At 38.5% G+C, this 15,166-nt stretch overlaps 1 protein-coding gene across 1 annotated transcript in view; it reads right to left on the bottom strand.

Annotated features, from left to right (window-relative positions):
- Window positions 1-15,166, bottom strand: part of lgr4 (leucine-rich repeat containing G protein-coupled receptor 4) — a 132,410-nt gene that overhangs the window by 16,658 nt on the left and 100,586 nt on the right. Inside the window, exons 5-11 of the mRNA XM_078221025.1 lie at window positions 13,022-13,237; window positions 8,698-8,769; window positions 7,798-7,866; window positions 5,974-6,045; window positions 5,807-5,878; window positions 3,085-3,156; window positions 1,755-1,820 (exon numbers count right to left, since the gene is read on the bottom strand). Of these exons, the coding sequence (XP_078077151.1) occupies window positions 1,755-1,820; window positions 3,085-3,156; window positions 5,807-5,878; window positions 5,974-6,045; window positions 7,798-7,866; window positions 8,698-8,769; window positions 13,022-13,237 (639 nt within the window). The remainder of the gene's footprint in view (window positions 1-1,754; window positions 1,821-3,084; window positions 3,157-5,806; window positions 5,879-5,973; window positions 6,046-7,797; window positions 7,867-8,697; window positions 8,770-13,021; window positions 13,238-15,166) is intronic.

Here is a 15,166-nt window from a genome sequence, read left to right as displayed (position 1 = left end):
TGCCTTCCTAATCACTTGTTATGACCAGGTGAGAAGGGGTAAACTGGCTCACTTCTATTCCACCTCCTCGGCTGGTAACCACAAAGGTTTTAATTTTTTTTTAATGACAAAAAGCCTTTTCCAAATCAGAATGTATTTAACTAGCAAAGCTGTGAACAATAGGAGCCAAACAAGGCTTTGTTGAGTCAACGGAAGAGCAAATTTATTAACTACTAAATTGAGAAAAAGAATAAAAATGTGACATCAAGCATTAATCCCTCATGTAATCATCAGGGCCCTGAGACACAAACGGGAGTTAGAGTCTAATACAAAAGGTAAAAGAATATATGATTAAGTGTCCTTTGATTGTCCTTGCGGTAAATTTTAAATGTTGCGACTGAATTTATCCATCACAGTATTGGTTTGCCTAGTCTAAATGTAGATTAGAGTCATCCATGATTACTGTAGCATCCTTGGTACTTGCATTGCTATTTTCGGTTTAATGCCATGCCCTATCTTACCACTATTGTTTAGAGACCTAGACAACTCCCACAAATGTTTTTGCCCCTTATTGATTCTTAGCTCCACCAAGGCTGATGCTACATTTAGATTTTCTGAACCAGTATCCCCTCTCACTGTTACACCAATGTTCCATGTATTCAATAGGAAGATAGCTGTGGCAGTGCCCATTATTGTCGATGGTTTTCCTGTTCTGGCTGACGGTCTTATCCCTTTTGGCCCTTATTTCCAATTTGTTACCAGCAACCGGGAACAGAGGTCTGAGCTACCTAATTCAGCAGTGTTCACCTCTGACAATTCAGCTGCTGATCTTCTAGCACTCTAGAGATTCCTATTTGCATTCCAGCCTCAGGAGCCTAATCTCTAATCTGTGAGCTATGATTTGCTAGCTAAAATAATCTAGAACTAAGTATGAAGCATTTCCCACTGAATTAAAGGGCTTAATTAGTTATAATCAGCAACATCGATAGAGAGTTCATTTTGTGAAAGACATACAATCAGAGTGTGATAAAACAGCTTGCAACATTTCCTGCCTGCTCACGCTTTGATATTGCAGCATTGGAATAATGTTCATTTTATTCCAGAAAAAGCTTTTTGCAGATCATTGCAATATTGAATATCAAATTCTGTGATAGAATAATATACAATTAAAAACACAAATGCTTTTAGTAATTCATACACTCTTCCAACTTTGCCCTGATTTGATTTATTATTGTCACATGTATTAGTATATATGTGAAAAGTATTGTTTCTTGTGTGCTATACAAAGCATACCATTCATACATAAGAAAAGGAGAGGGTGCAGAATGCACAGTCATTATTTATTTTAAACTGTTGCGTAAATATTAATTTTTCCACTTGTGGTTTATCTTGTATGTGATCTGCTTTGGCTAAAAGAAGAATTGCTAAACTGCAATCCTAAAAGCGACTTAACAAAATATATTACAAATTTAAATATGCATGCTGTATTTAAGTTACAAGATTTTGGACACATACATTATTTCAGTTGATGACACTGCCTGTGCAGCATCTCTTTACTGACTATCAATTCCCTCAGGGAAATTGAGAATGTGTAATAAATACAACCTTGCCCCTCTCACATCTATGCGGTATTTTTATTTTTTTCCCCCTCTGCACTCCTTACACTTACAATGTTTTAGCCACTTTAATCATGGGTTTGAAAAAAGAAAATTTGGGATTGTCAGATTAATAGAGAAAAATAACTTTAATTTTGAATTTTAAAAATGCAAACTTACATTTCTTCTAATGCTGAACAACCCTGGAAACTTGGTAGCTCCTCTATCTGATTGTACGATAGGTCCCTATGGAGAATAACACATGAGGTAGTCAAATATATTTGAAAAAAATACATATATTCCTCCCCAATTATTGAAAGTCAAAAACAATTTGGAAATAAACTGCAAAGTTCTAACATTTGTTAATAGTTCAAGGAAACTGGGAACAAGTTTTCAATTCACACATGCAAGAACTGTGCGGGAAATGCTCAACAGCTTAGGGGTGGCACTGTGTCACAGTGATTAGAACTGCTGCCTCACAGCGCCAGGGACCCAGGTTCGATTCCTGGCTTGGGTCACTGTCTGTGCGGAGTCTGCTCGTTCTCCCCGTGGGTTTCCTCCGGGTGCTCCGGTTTCCTCCCACAGTCCAAAGATGTGCGGGTTAGGTGCATTGGCCGTGCTAAATTGCCCCTTAGTGTCCCGGGATGCGTAGGTTAGAGGGATTAGTGGGGTAAATTAATGGGATTACTGGGATAAGGCCTAGGTGGGATTGTTGTCGGTGCAGACCCGATGGGCTGAATGGCCTCCTTCTGCACTGTAGGGTTTCTATGAGCTTAGGCAGTATCTATGGAGAGGCGAGAGTGTTAACATTTCAAACTGACCTCCCCCCGCTCTACAGACACTGACTGACCTGCTCAGTATTTCCCCCCTCTTCTGTTTTTTGATAGATTTCCAGCATTTGCACTGGTTGGCTTTTGTTTCAATTCATAAATATTCCAGCTACCCTTGCTGTAAGAACATAATTTCCAAAAGGTTTGTGCAAGTTCCTTCCAGTTCAAACGCAAAACATCAAATAATAAAATCTTAAATGGTTTACTAAGTTATTGAACAGAAAGGTTGCTAATCTATTACCTGGTTAATAGATAAACCAAATAGAATGGTTTATCTATTTGACAGATCTTTACCAAACTGGGGTTATGAAAGACACTTCAGTTCTGGTTGGTGACTTAGCTGCCTTCAATTCTGTTCTACACAGTATCACATTCCACATCATTTACAGTACTCCATGTCTCAAAGTGCCAAATGTCTCAGCTCCTTCTTGACAAAGGGCGTGACTAAAACCTCAACACTCATCGATGTGACCACAGCAATTACTACACCATCTTGGCTTTCAGTGCTACAACTAGCTCAAAGCAATCAAAGCCCTCCTTATCTTTTGTCACAAACACGCATAACACTTAGAGGTTTACAGTTTTGTAATTAGTATAAAAATAAAAATAAACATTTCAAACTCGTTTCACTTTATACTTCGATAACTTAGATTGAAGCAATGATAGAAGCCCAAACTTACAAAAATCTAAGCATCTTCAGTTGTTGACACAAGTCAGGTGGGATTCTGCTGATCCTGGTGCCTGTCAAGGTGCTAAATCATAGAAATATACCATAATAAATGTTAATATGCCTCGTTAAATTGGTAAAAGCAGAGCAGAGAACAGAAATATTGGTACTATAGCCCCGAGTTCCTTTTTCATAATTGGAGCATCATTGTTAAATTAACTGGCTCCCTCATTAATGCCACAGGTCAGAGTGTGGGGACTCAGGAGTGACAAGCACTGATGATCAACTTGGTCACAATTTTGAATCCACCATTCAATCTGTTGAATAAATATTCTATATCAAACTATTAAAAATTCAAAGTAAATATTTTTCAAAAATTATTTCCAAAGTTGATGTAAAAGGAAGCATCAGAGTAACATTAGCCTTTTCTGCATCGGTGTGTAAACTGAACAAATTAAATAAATCTAAACCAGCAGTTCCCTGTACTTGCTAGCAGTTCTAGGATTACGATAAGCTAGCAGCTATAAGTTGGTTAGGTTTATCGTAAACTTAAGTTTTTTGATTATATTTAGAAGAGGAAGTGAAAATATCTAAATTTTCAATGATGCTCTAAAGTCTTCACACTAAAAGGTTTTATATAATAGAATTTTGCAGTACAAAAGATGGTCATCTGGTCTCATATGCATGAGGCTATCAAAGACTTATACACTTAGTCTGACTTCTGCAATTTCCTATACAAGAATGACTTAAATCTAAATAACATTTCTAAAGTAATAAAACATTCTAAAGCATATTATAAAACCAAGCCAAAAAGGAGGTATTAAACCAGGTCACCAAAAGCTTTGAGATGGGTTTTAAGGGATGTCTTAAAAGAAGAAAGCAGGGTGGAGGTGTAGGCAAGTGAAGAGTGTTCAATCACAATCCTGACTTATGCTCTGTAGGTGCTGAATAGGCTCTGGGGAGTCACAAGAGGAGTTATTCATCACAGAATAACTGGTCTCTGACTTGCTATTGTGGCTCCAGTATGTGACAGTCCCATTCAAGTTTCTGGTCAATTGTGACTCTCAATGTTGACAGTGGGGAATTTGACAATGGTAATGTGAGCTGGACATTGGAGGAAGTTACTTTCTTATTTGGCCACTGTCATTGCTGGCACTTCTGTGGCATGAATGTTACTTGGCACTTATCAACTTGAGCCTAAAAGTTGTCCCAGTCTTGCTGCATGGGAATGCTGACTGATTTAATCATGAGAGCAGTTGGGGATGTAACTAAACATTGCAATTATCAACAAATATCTCTACTTTTGACCTTGAGAGGGGGATGGTTTAATAAAATGCTAGATAAAAGGCAGCAGACAACAGTTATGTAATGTCCTGGGATTATTACAAGCATCCAATTTCTTTTCTTATACAGTAAACAGGTATGTTGCCCATGTCATGTACAGTGGTTATTTGACAAGAATCGGCCACATACACAGTACAAATATTTTAACAGAGCCCCAGTTTCACTAGCCTTTCTTCTTCTAGAGCCTTCTACCCTTTGGATCATTTTAATAAATTTCTTCTGAAACCTCTGCATGGCTTCAATGTTCCTGATAAAATATGACAGCTAAAACTGGATGCAATTTTGTATCTGTAGCCTAATGAACAAATTGTGCAGATGTATCATTGCTTTTTCTGTTCTAGAAATATTCTAAGGACAGGATGTCAATCACATTAGCAATAGCACTATTTTTTACTTATTAGCAAGATGAACTTATGATCCTGGTGGCAGCACAATAATTGTTATTTCTAATGCAGCTTCAATGCATTATACCGAACTGGTCAGTTGGTTTAATGAAAAATTCAAGATAAATAAGGTCTCACATTAGCATTTTGTTAATTATTAAAGTAAATGTTTTATGCATCTTACAATTTTCCACAGAATATTTGAATTTGGCAAATACAAAACTTATGTAAATTCTGACGTTAGAACATATAGATTGTAACTATCCTCAAATATTTAACTTTTCCAAAGTCTAGTCATATTTTTAAACATTTTGGAGTAGATGGCTTTGCTTTGTTAGTCAGTTTTTAACTTAAAATGAATGGAGTCAAAACAGCATGAAGATATGCCATAAAGTCGACCATCAACAATCCTTTATAATAGCTGAGCTTCACTTTTAGCACAGTGGCTTTACAGAGCGAGCAGTTGACCAGAAATGTCTCATGCCCAATCTTTTGACTGTGCTAAGATAGCAGGTCTTAGTAAAGATGCTAATAACACCACAAGTGGCCTGAGAACTCAAGAGATTTGGAGAGAATGCAGGAAAAATCATCCAAGAAGCCCACTATTTATTGCCACACAACAACTCCCAACTACATGGATGTCTGGTGAAGCCAAGGTTGGTCTGAGCTGTGCTGCTTCAACTATTAAGTATTGTAGTCTCGACTAATGCGATATCTGATCCCAAAACATAAAATATGTACGATAGCCTTCACCTAACCTACCTTAGGATCTTCTGTAACTTTATATTTCACCCCAAATTGTCCATTCCTTTGCTGCATCGGTCACAATCCTTCAGTTGTCCAAGTTCTCTCTGGAATTCCTTGTCCAAGATGCAACGCCCCTCTCTTCCCTTTAAAAAGCTCCTCCCCATGCAAGTCACCATCAAAATACTAACACTTCATAAGTCATGTCCATATTTGACATTTATATACTCATCATTTTGTGCCAATCCAAAAATGCATACTTACAGAGACTGGAGTTCCGACAGATTTTGAAAAGCAGAAATCCCAACAGATGAGATTGGGTTATCGTACAAGTGGCTGAAATATAAGAAACTGGTTGGTTAACTTATCGGGAGATGAGCATGAAGCAAAAACAACAATGGAAGTGGCTCACAGGGCAGAGTTCTACTTACATTGTTCTAAGCAATGGATTCCCACTGAAAGCTTTATCTGGAATTACTGCAATGTTGTTACTGTGGAAACCACTGCACCAAGAAGCAAAACACAGATCAGTTTTAAGCTCATTAAAGTCAAAACAACACACTATGCCAAATATTTGACAGTCTCCAATTTCTAGCTGATTACATTTCAAAATTTGGACCACCAGATTTTTCTAGCTTATGTTTAACAGGTAAAATGAACCATAAAACTGACAATTTTGTTTAACTCGGTAATTTAATCTGTTTTCAACTCAACATTTTAGTTTGATGTTTTTGGTCACAGTCTTTCAGATAAACTATATGAAGGTTTAAGGATAGTTCTGAAATACACCAGAACATAGAAATAGTTCGCTGACAGGACCAAGGTTCACCTGGCTTCGATTCTACCATCCTGTTAGTTGCACGATACAGCGATAACAGATCATGGTAAATTATCTTATCAAACAGTCTACTACAGACATAGATATGAGGGAGTTTTAAAAGTCATTTTTATCTATTTAATAATTAGGTTACTCACAGATGGTGGATTGACACTGATTTAGAATTTTTTTTGTGATAAACCCTTTTTTTATTCATTTGTGGGACATGGGTGTCTCTGGCTGGCCAGTATTTATTGCCCATCCCTAGTTGCCAGAGGACAGTTGAGAGTCAACCACATTGCTGTGGCTCTGGAGTCACATATAAGCCAGACCAGGTAAGGATGGCAAATTTCCTTCCCTGAAGGACATCAGTGAACCAGATGGGTTTTTCCGACAATCAACAATGGTTTCATGGTCATCAGTAGATTCTTAATTTCAGATACTTTTTATTGAATTCAAATTCCACCACCTGCCATGGCGGGTTTCGAACCCGGGTCCCCAGAACATTAGCTGGGTTTCTGAGATTGATAGTCTAGCAATAATACCACTGGGACATTGCCTCCCCATTTTCAGCTGTATTAACAAGTTACCATTGTTAAATATATCAAGGAATATTAAAGCATTTTTAAAAAATTCAGTTTTAAAATGCTGCCCACTTGCCCTGGTTCATGTCAGATTTTATATTCAGTGATATGCACATGGGCTTGAGTGGGAACTGGGGGAGATGAACCACATTATAAAACAGGTATAAATTTGGGCACAATGTGCTGGAATTGCTAATTGGACACAAAGTCTATCCTAAGGCACACTTCTCCATGTATTTTACTCAATGGTTATTTGTTCTCTGTTCCATATAATCTTCTCTCTTCCTGCTGTACATGTTCTTGTATGGACAGTGCAGTACTCGCTCAAGTCTCTGGAATCAGACTTGAACCTGCAACTTTTTGACACAGAGGTAAAAGTGCTACCAATGAGCCTTGGCTGACAATCAAGAAGGTTGATCTATTCACGTGGTGAGACAAGGAACATTTAAGACACCTTGCGTTTTTATACAAGAACGTGCATATAAATTGAGTACGTATCATGAGCTCTCTCTCTCCCACCCTACCAACCTTAAAGAAATCAACCAGCAGTAGCATTAAGATCCAAGGCTTGTCAGGGAAACCTTTGGGCAATAATAAAAGACTGAAACTAAACGAACTGTCATTTGTGCAGCACAGTTCGCTCAGCTTTAGCATCATTTAGCACAGTTTCCCTCGAGGTCGCCTGAGTAAGATAGGAAGATGTCTCTTAATTGAAGTTTCATAGTAAGTACAGTAATCAGAAACTGTGCTCAACTTATCAACTCATCAAGTAATTTCCCAAGGTCTGAAATGACTGGCAAGCAGACCGATGAATAGCTTCAAGCACTAATATAAATTCAGGATTTTTAACTCACAGCTCTTTCAGATTCCGAAGGGACTTGATGGCTTCAGGAAATTCCATCAGGTTATTGTAGTTCAAGTCCCTGATGATTGAACACACAAAAAGCTAAAATAAAATCAGCTAGCAATTCCTATCGTTACACATTTTGTGAACAATGACTAGTAAAAACTTTAAAAAACACACAAATTTTCACCCAGGTGAACTTAGCATCAGAGTTCAATTCAATTGCTGATAATGATTCATGCATCATGGAACAATTACAATAAGTTTACTGTGTACAGACAATTCTGTTGCAATCACAGTCAATCCACAAATATTGTGCATAATTAAAATTGGATACAAGTGCAGCTAATAGATTGGAACTTTCAAATATTTTACAAAAAGTCTAAAACAGAAAACCAGAGTTAAGCATCATTGAAAGCATGAACAAAATACCAATGCTAAAGATCAGCATGCAAATCAGCTTCCAGAAAATTGAGTTCAAAGAATAAATATATTTAAAATGTGAACGGAAGTGAAAGTAAATCTCTGCTGGAGTTGTAGAATGTTATGAAGTGTTGCCATAATTGCACAGGGAGTGGATTCTGCCCCATTCCGACAAGCTATAAAATCTAAAAATCATTAAAAACCAACACTACCAGAAGTCGCTAAGCAAAACAGAAGTGGTTTCAGCAAACGTTCAGTAAATAGAGTTGAATTGTACAGGCAACTCATCTGCAGCTTGATTCTCAGTTATAGGAACTGAAGCATTATGAGCAGAAGTCGGCAAATTCAGCCCCTTGAGTCTACTCCGCCATTCAATCAGATCATGGTTGATCTCTCCCTGCTCTCAAATGATGTTAATGAAATATGATTAAGATTTACGCTTCATTGCTAAGTCAGAAGTTCAAAAGATAAAAAAATAAGTACTTACAGTGTCTCCAGATTGTCAAGCCCATCAAAGCAATGGATATCTATTGTGTCAATTTTATTATTATGAAGGTGCCTAGAGAAAAGTGAATAAGGAACAGAGCGGAAAGGTCAGTATCAAAAAGCAAAAAGTATTTGCGCACTCCAGCTGTTCTTTATGCATTAACAACATCTTACAAAATGCTTTATCACATCCCAAAAATTTCTCCAAGTGTCCATGTGTACAATAGTTACTCTGATGTACAATGGTTTGTGATGTAGGCAAAAGCTGCAGCCATTTTGAAAAAAAGGTTAGATTTCATAAACAGTGAAAGGATATACGATCAGTTGCTGTTTTTATTTTGTGGTGTTCGAAACGTGCTGGCCAGGGCCAGCAGGAGAACACTGCTCTTTGAACAGGTCCATGGGATTTTTAACACCCACCTGAACCAGGGTATATCGTCTCCAACAGCTAGTTGTGTAATGGAGCAACTAAACCATGTCAATGCTTAGCACAGCAGGTTGTACATATGTACAGAACTATAAAAAACCCAGCGAGGTATTTTGCAAACATTCATCCGATTAAAGGCTAATCTAGGATCAAACTTGTTTAAAAAATACTCTTCCACTCACGTGATGTAAAGCCACACAACAGAACATATGCTTACATATTCCAATATCAAAGTTCAAGCATGCAAGGTTAAAAAGACAGAAGACCGGCCTGTACAGTTCCTGTTAGAGTTCTTTGAAGAGATAACAAATAGGTTAGACCAAGGAGAGCCAATGGATGTTATCTATCTTGACTTCCAAAAGGCCTTTGACAAGGTGCCTCACGGGAGACTGCTGAGTAAAATAAGGGCCCATGGTATTCGAGGCAAGGTACTAACATGGATTGACGATTGGCTGTCAGACAGAAGGCAGAGAGTTGGGATAAAAGGTTATTTCTCAGAATGGCAACCGGTGACAAGTGGTGTCCCGCAGGGTTCAGTGTTGGGGCCACAGCTGTTCTCTTTATATATTAACGATCTAGATGACGGGACTGGGAGCATTCTGGCCAAGTTTGCCGATGATACAAAGATAGGTGGAGGGGCAGGTAGTATTGAGGAGGTGGGGAGGCTGCAGAAAGATTTAGACAGTTTAGGAGAGTGGTCCAAGAAGTGGCTGATGAAATTCAATGTGGGCAAGTGCGAGGTTGTACACTTTGGAAAAAAGAATAGAGGCATGGACTATTTTCTAAACGGTGACAAAATTCATAATGCTAAAGTGCAAAGGGACTTGGGAGTCCTAGTCCAGGATTCTCTAAAGGTAAACTTGCAGGTTGAGTCCGTAATTAAGAAAGCAAATGTAATGTTGTCATTTATCTCAAGAGGCTTGGAATACAAAAGCAGGGATGTACTTCTGAGGCTTTATAAAGCACTGGTTAGGCCCCATTTGGAGTACTGTGAGCAATTTTGGGCCCCACACCTCAGGAAGGACATACTGGCACTGGAGCGGGTCCAGCGGAGATTCACACGGATGATCCCAGGAATGGTAGGCCTGACATACGATGAACGTCTGAGGATCGTGGGATTATATTCATTGGAGTTTAGGAGGTTGAGGGGAGATCTGATAGAAACTTACAAGATAATGAACGGCTTAGATAGGATGGACGTAGGGAAGTTGTTTCCATTAACAGGGGAGACTAGGACGCGGGGGCACAGCCTTAGAATAAAAGGGAGTCACTTTAGAACAGAGATGAGGAGAAATTTCTTCAGCCAGAGAGTGGTGGGTCTGTGGAATTCATTGCCACAGAGGGCTGTGGAGGCCGAGACGTTGAGCGTCTTCAAGACAGAAATTGATAAATTCTTGATTTCTCGAGGAATTAAGGGCTATGGGGAGAGAGCGGGTAAATGGAGTTGAAATCAACCATGATTGAATGGTGGAGTGGACTCGATGGGCCGAATGGCCTTACTTCCGCTCCTATGTCTTATGGTCTTATGGTCTACACTGCTTCAAAGCTAAGTGCAGCTGAGATAGGCTGCCTACCCCATTTTGCTCTTCCTTTCAAAACAAAAGCCAGCTTCCCCATCACAGTATCAAACTCCAGTTACAGTGATTACCGAAGTTCCCCTCCACTAGTATATCTGGAAGAGCATGCCATACATCGATCACTCCAGGTGAAGTGCTTCCCAGTCATAAACCTGGGAACTTTCCTTTCACCAGTGTATACTCATAATTAGTCACGATTAAAGCTCGTGTTCTAAGTTAACCTTTTCTATTTTGTTGAAGCTTTTCATCTTTCACTCATCAGGACAATTGCAAGGATACCAATGTCATGGAAAACGACAACTTTACACTGTACGAGAAGAGAGCGCTCAAAGTGGACTCAGATTCGTAGGGGCTTTGCCATGGAGAATGCACCAGTTGATGTTGACTGACAGTTAACTGCTGAGCATTGTTTGAAATTTAAACTTGGCACCTTGACTCTGAATGTTTAAAGCACTGCCCTGTGTAATGAACTAATGGTTATCGTGTATTTGGATTCACTGAAATAGGTACAATGTGTGCACACATTCTGTGTCTGTATATTTTGTATGTTGCTTCCAAAATACACAAATGCACCACATTGTAAGCCCGACTTACAATCTTAAATTGGTTGTCAGCATAACTTTTAGCATACTGAGGATTACTCAGCAAATGTTGTCCAATTGTGAATTCAAATCTAATGTTGGACAGTGTCTGATTGGGTTCAATCGGTACTTTGTTCATCTTCTATTTCAAACAATGCTGGACAGTTAACTTGCCAGTCACCATCAGCTGGTGCATTCTCCATGGCAATCAGAGTCCACTTGCGAATCAATCAGCAACCTCTTCTCTTCTCATACAGTAAATGTTGCTGTTTCTCTGACATTGGTATTCTTGTGATTGTCCGGGTGAGTGCAAGATGAAAAGCTTTAACAAAAATGTCTTTTTTCAGCATTACTCAAGTTCTGCAATACTAAACAACTATTTGTGAACCCTTTCTACTTTTCATTTGCTCCAAAGTCTACTTTCATTCACCTCATCGGAATACCACAAGCGAGTCTTTTCCACTATCTATAGATTTTAGTCTTTTTTAAAAAATTAAATGGATCGGAGAGTCAGAAATGTGCAACTTTTGGGGATTTACTCCATCCATAAAGAGCTTGACTTTTACTCACTTAGGTGTTTAATTTGATTCAAAAATAATTTCCACCAGTTCCCTGAAGGCAAAATTCTGCATTTGCATCAAAGAGTTTTTAACAGCTTTTAGTTACTGCCATGTGGCACAAGAACGCACAGTGGGGAACAAGTATGTGCAGTGCCAAGTAACCAAGCTATGCTTGTTCCTGTTTTAAGGGCTACTGCACTATGCAGCATTTCTCAGTTGAGAGTATTTGAAATGAGGATCTCCATCCAGAACAATTGCGCCATTCCAAGCTAGTCATCAGAAATGTCTTGCTTCAGAACAGCATCAGCAGAGTCCGAGTGGAGCCCCGCATTCCAAGTCCCTTCAGCTGGGAATTTACACGCACAGAAAACGGCTTTAAAGGGAAACAAAAATAGCTTCTAAACTTCTAGTCACTTGGCAATGCACATATTTGTTCCCTAGCTTACATGCTATGCCATGCCACATGGCAGTACCTAAAAGCTATTAAAACTCTTTGATGTAAACAAATACAGCTTCAGGGAAACCAGTGGAAGGTTAAAGGAGAAATTTCAGGTGCGCGTTTGAACAAAAAAACTCCAAGGTCAGGAGCTTACTACACTAGGAAGTGCAAGTACACCACACTCACATTCTGCTGCTCCATGGGGCAATGAGCTTGAACTCTACTTGAAATGATCCAAAAGAAAATGCATTGTACAAAAGAAGAAAAATCAGGGGGGGGGGGGGAGAGAAGGGGGAATGGACTAAATACAAAGCCATAATGCAAGGTAAAGACTTATATAATTTTAGTGAATTATTGGAAAGTTGTGAGCATGGTTTATGATGTCACCCAAAACACTGATTGTGTTACAATCCTTAACTACTTCTCAGCTGTTGGTTTATTCTCAAAATGTAAACATGGTACTTCACATCCAGTTTTATCCAACAAACTGGATTATTATTGTGACTCTGCAAAAAAAACGTAGAACTCTTTCAACAGCGACTGGATTAAAACAAGTTATGAATCATTATATATAATCTCATGATTCCACTTCCTTTACCACTTAAAACTCATGTCTAACTCTTCCACCAGCCCAATGATCTGCTATTTGAAAATTGGCACATTTATATCACAATCACTTCCTCCTATGATTACATAAATGTAACATTCAGAAAGATGTCCATACTTGAGAAACCCACTTACAGTACAACTAGGCTGGAGAGATTTGCAAAGGCAAAGTTGGGTATATGCGTGATTTTGTTCAACGCCAGAGTTAAGGCTTGAAGCGAAGGTAGCTTGCTCAGCTGTTGGATAGGAACTTCAGTTAGGCTGTTATCATCGAGCCAAAGGTGCCGCAGTTGAACCAGACCCTCAAAGCTGTCTTCGGGGACAGATGTGATGTGGTTTGCATCCAAGCGCCTAAGGATTAAAACATAAAACCATCAGAAAACATGCTCAGCTTTGCTACTTGCTGTAATGTCCAATCATCCATTTGCTTAATATTGTCATAAGTCAATAACATTAAAGGGAAACTGTCTCCATGAAAATCGTTTTCTGCTTAATGAGAAAAATCTGGAAAACTAAACTTCATTTTCACTGTTGTTTACATTGCATACTTTATAATGATGAGTTTCAACACTGTTATGTCATTATATTTACAAATGAGTAAAGTTTGACTGAGATTTCTGTAAAAAGGATTTTGATCAAGCTTCCAATTGCATTGTTGAATCCCAATGTCATGATGTCAATGAAGAGCTCCACTTCTCCATGGCAGGATAATTGGACACGATGAAATCCACACTCATAAATCGGCAACATGCACCTGCATGTCGAGTTCGCGATCATATTGCCTTTATTCCATTTTGAACCCACAACTCTCCCCCATTTATCATGGGTTGCGGTGAAGGGTTTAATGGAGATCTTCATTACTTCCAATTATGCCAGAATCAATGGTACAGGAACTTGTCTTGTCTTTGGGGGCGAGATGGGGTTTCTTTAGGGTTTACCGGTTATCCGAAGAATATAACCATAGACTGTTATTCATAAAAAATGTATTTGTTTATTTGTGGATCTATACATATCTCAATACTCTACGGAAGGTTGTACTTCACCTTTTCTCCAGATCGGTCTTTAGTCATATGACGTTGCACCATAGTTACAGTAGTTACATCAGTTATCAAGTAATGTTCGACCTTTCCTTTACAGAAATGTTTTGCTCAAAATTGATTTGCAGTCCAATCTGTGACTTGAGCTCATTATTAAAATAAACACAACAGCAAACCATCACCGCAAACTGCTGTTACTCACACAAAATGTTAATGTAATTGACTCACCCAAACAGACTTAATGATCTTTAAATATCTTGTGCTATCTCTACAAAGCACATTATCAATCCAGAAAACAAACCTTCTCAAAGTTAATTAGGGATGAGCAATAATTGCTGGCCCAGCCAGCGCTGCCCACATCCCATGCATGAATAGTTTTTTTTTTAAAAAGCTGGGACAGGTGACTATAATGGTACACTGAAATATAACACTTATCTAAAGACTATTTGAGATTGCACACAAATGTTTAGATACACAAACATATTATTCTAATGATCAAGTCTGGTGATTTTCACTGTCAATTCTCTTTATCTTTTTCTTTCAAGCAATTGTTTAATTTTCTTTTAAAAAGAATCAATGGGATTTGATTTAACCTTTTGTGTAAAGGTTCTGAATGATTATATCTTTAATTGGTACCTTCACTATCCAACTGGTATATTGTTCATAGTTTGCATGTTCAGTTTCTTTATTTAAAATAAACTTTTAAAATTGGATAAATCTGGCAACAAAAAAAAAGCATACACAGAAGTTATACTGATCTCTCCAAGCCATCTTTCAATGGACTCTAAAGAAATGTACTCAAACAAATTTTGCTTATGTCAAGAGAATGCAAGGCTTACCACAATTGCTTAGAATGCTTATTCCATGAGTAAGTGCATGGCAAGACCAGATCTAGAGGTCATTGAGATTAAAATCTTGGAACTCTTCACTTAAGAGCTTTGACAGCATCACTTAGCAGAGCTACTGGAGAACCTTCACCACACAGACTGCAATGGTTCAAGATGATGGCTCAACACACCTTCTCAAGTGCAATTAGGGAAGGGCAATTGCCAGCGATGCCCATATTACATGAACGATTAAAGTAAATAGGGCCATGAAATTAGTGAGGTGACGGAATGTGAACAGAGAAAAGGTAACTCAGCAAGGGTTTCCACTCCTATCTGCTGCTGGAAGTGCCAAGTATGCAAAAACAGTGGATCAGGGGTAATGATCCAATGGGCTGTGATAGCCCTACTACTGCAGA

This window comes from Mustelus asterias, chromosome 9 (assembly GCF_964213995.1).
Source record: "Mustelus asterias chromosome 9, sMusAst1.hap1.1, whole genome shotgun sequence".
NCBI lineage: Eukaryota > Metazoa > Chordata > Chondrichthyes > Carcharhiniformes > Triakidae > Mustelus > Mustelus asterias.
This window is presented reverse-complemented; position numbering and strand designations above follow the sequence as displayed.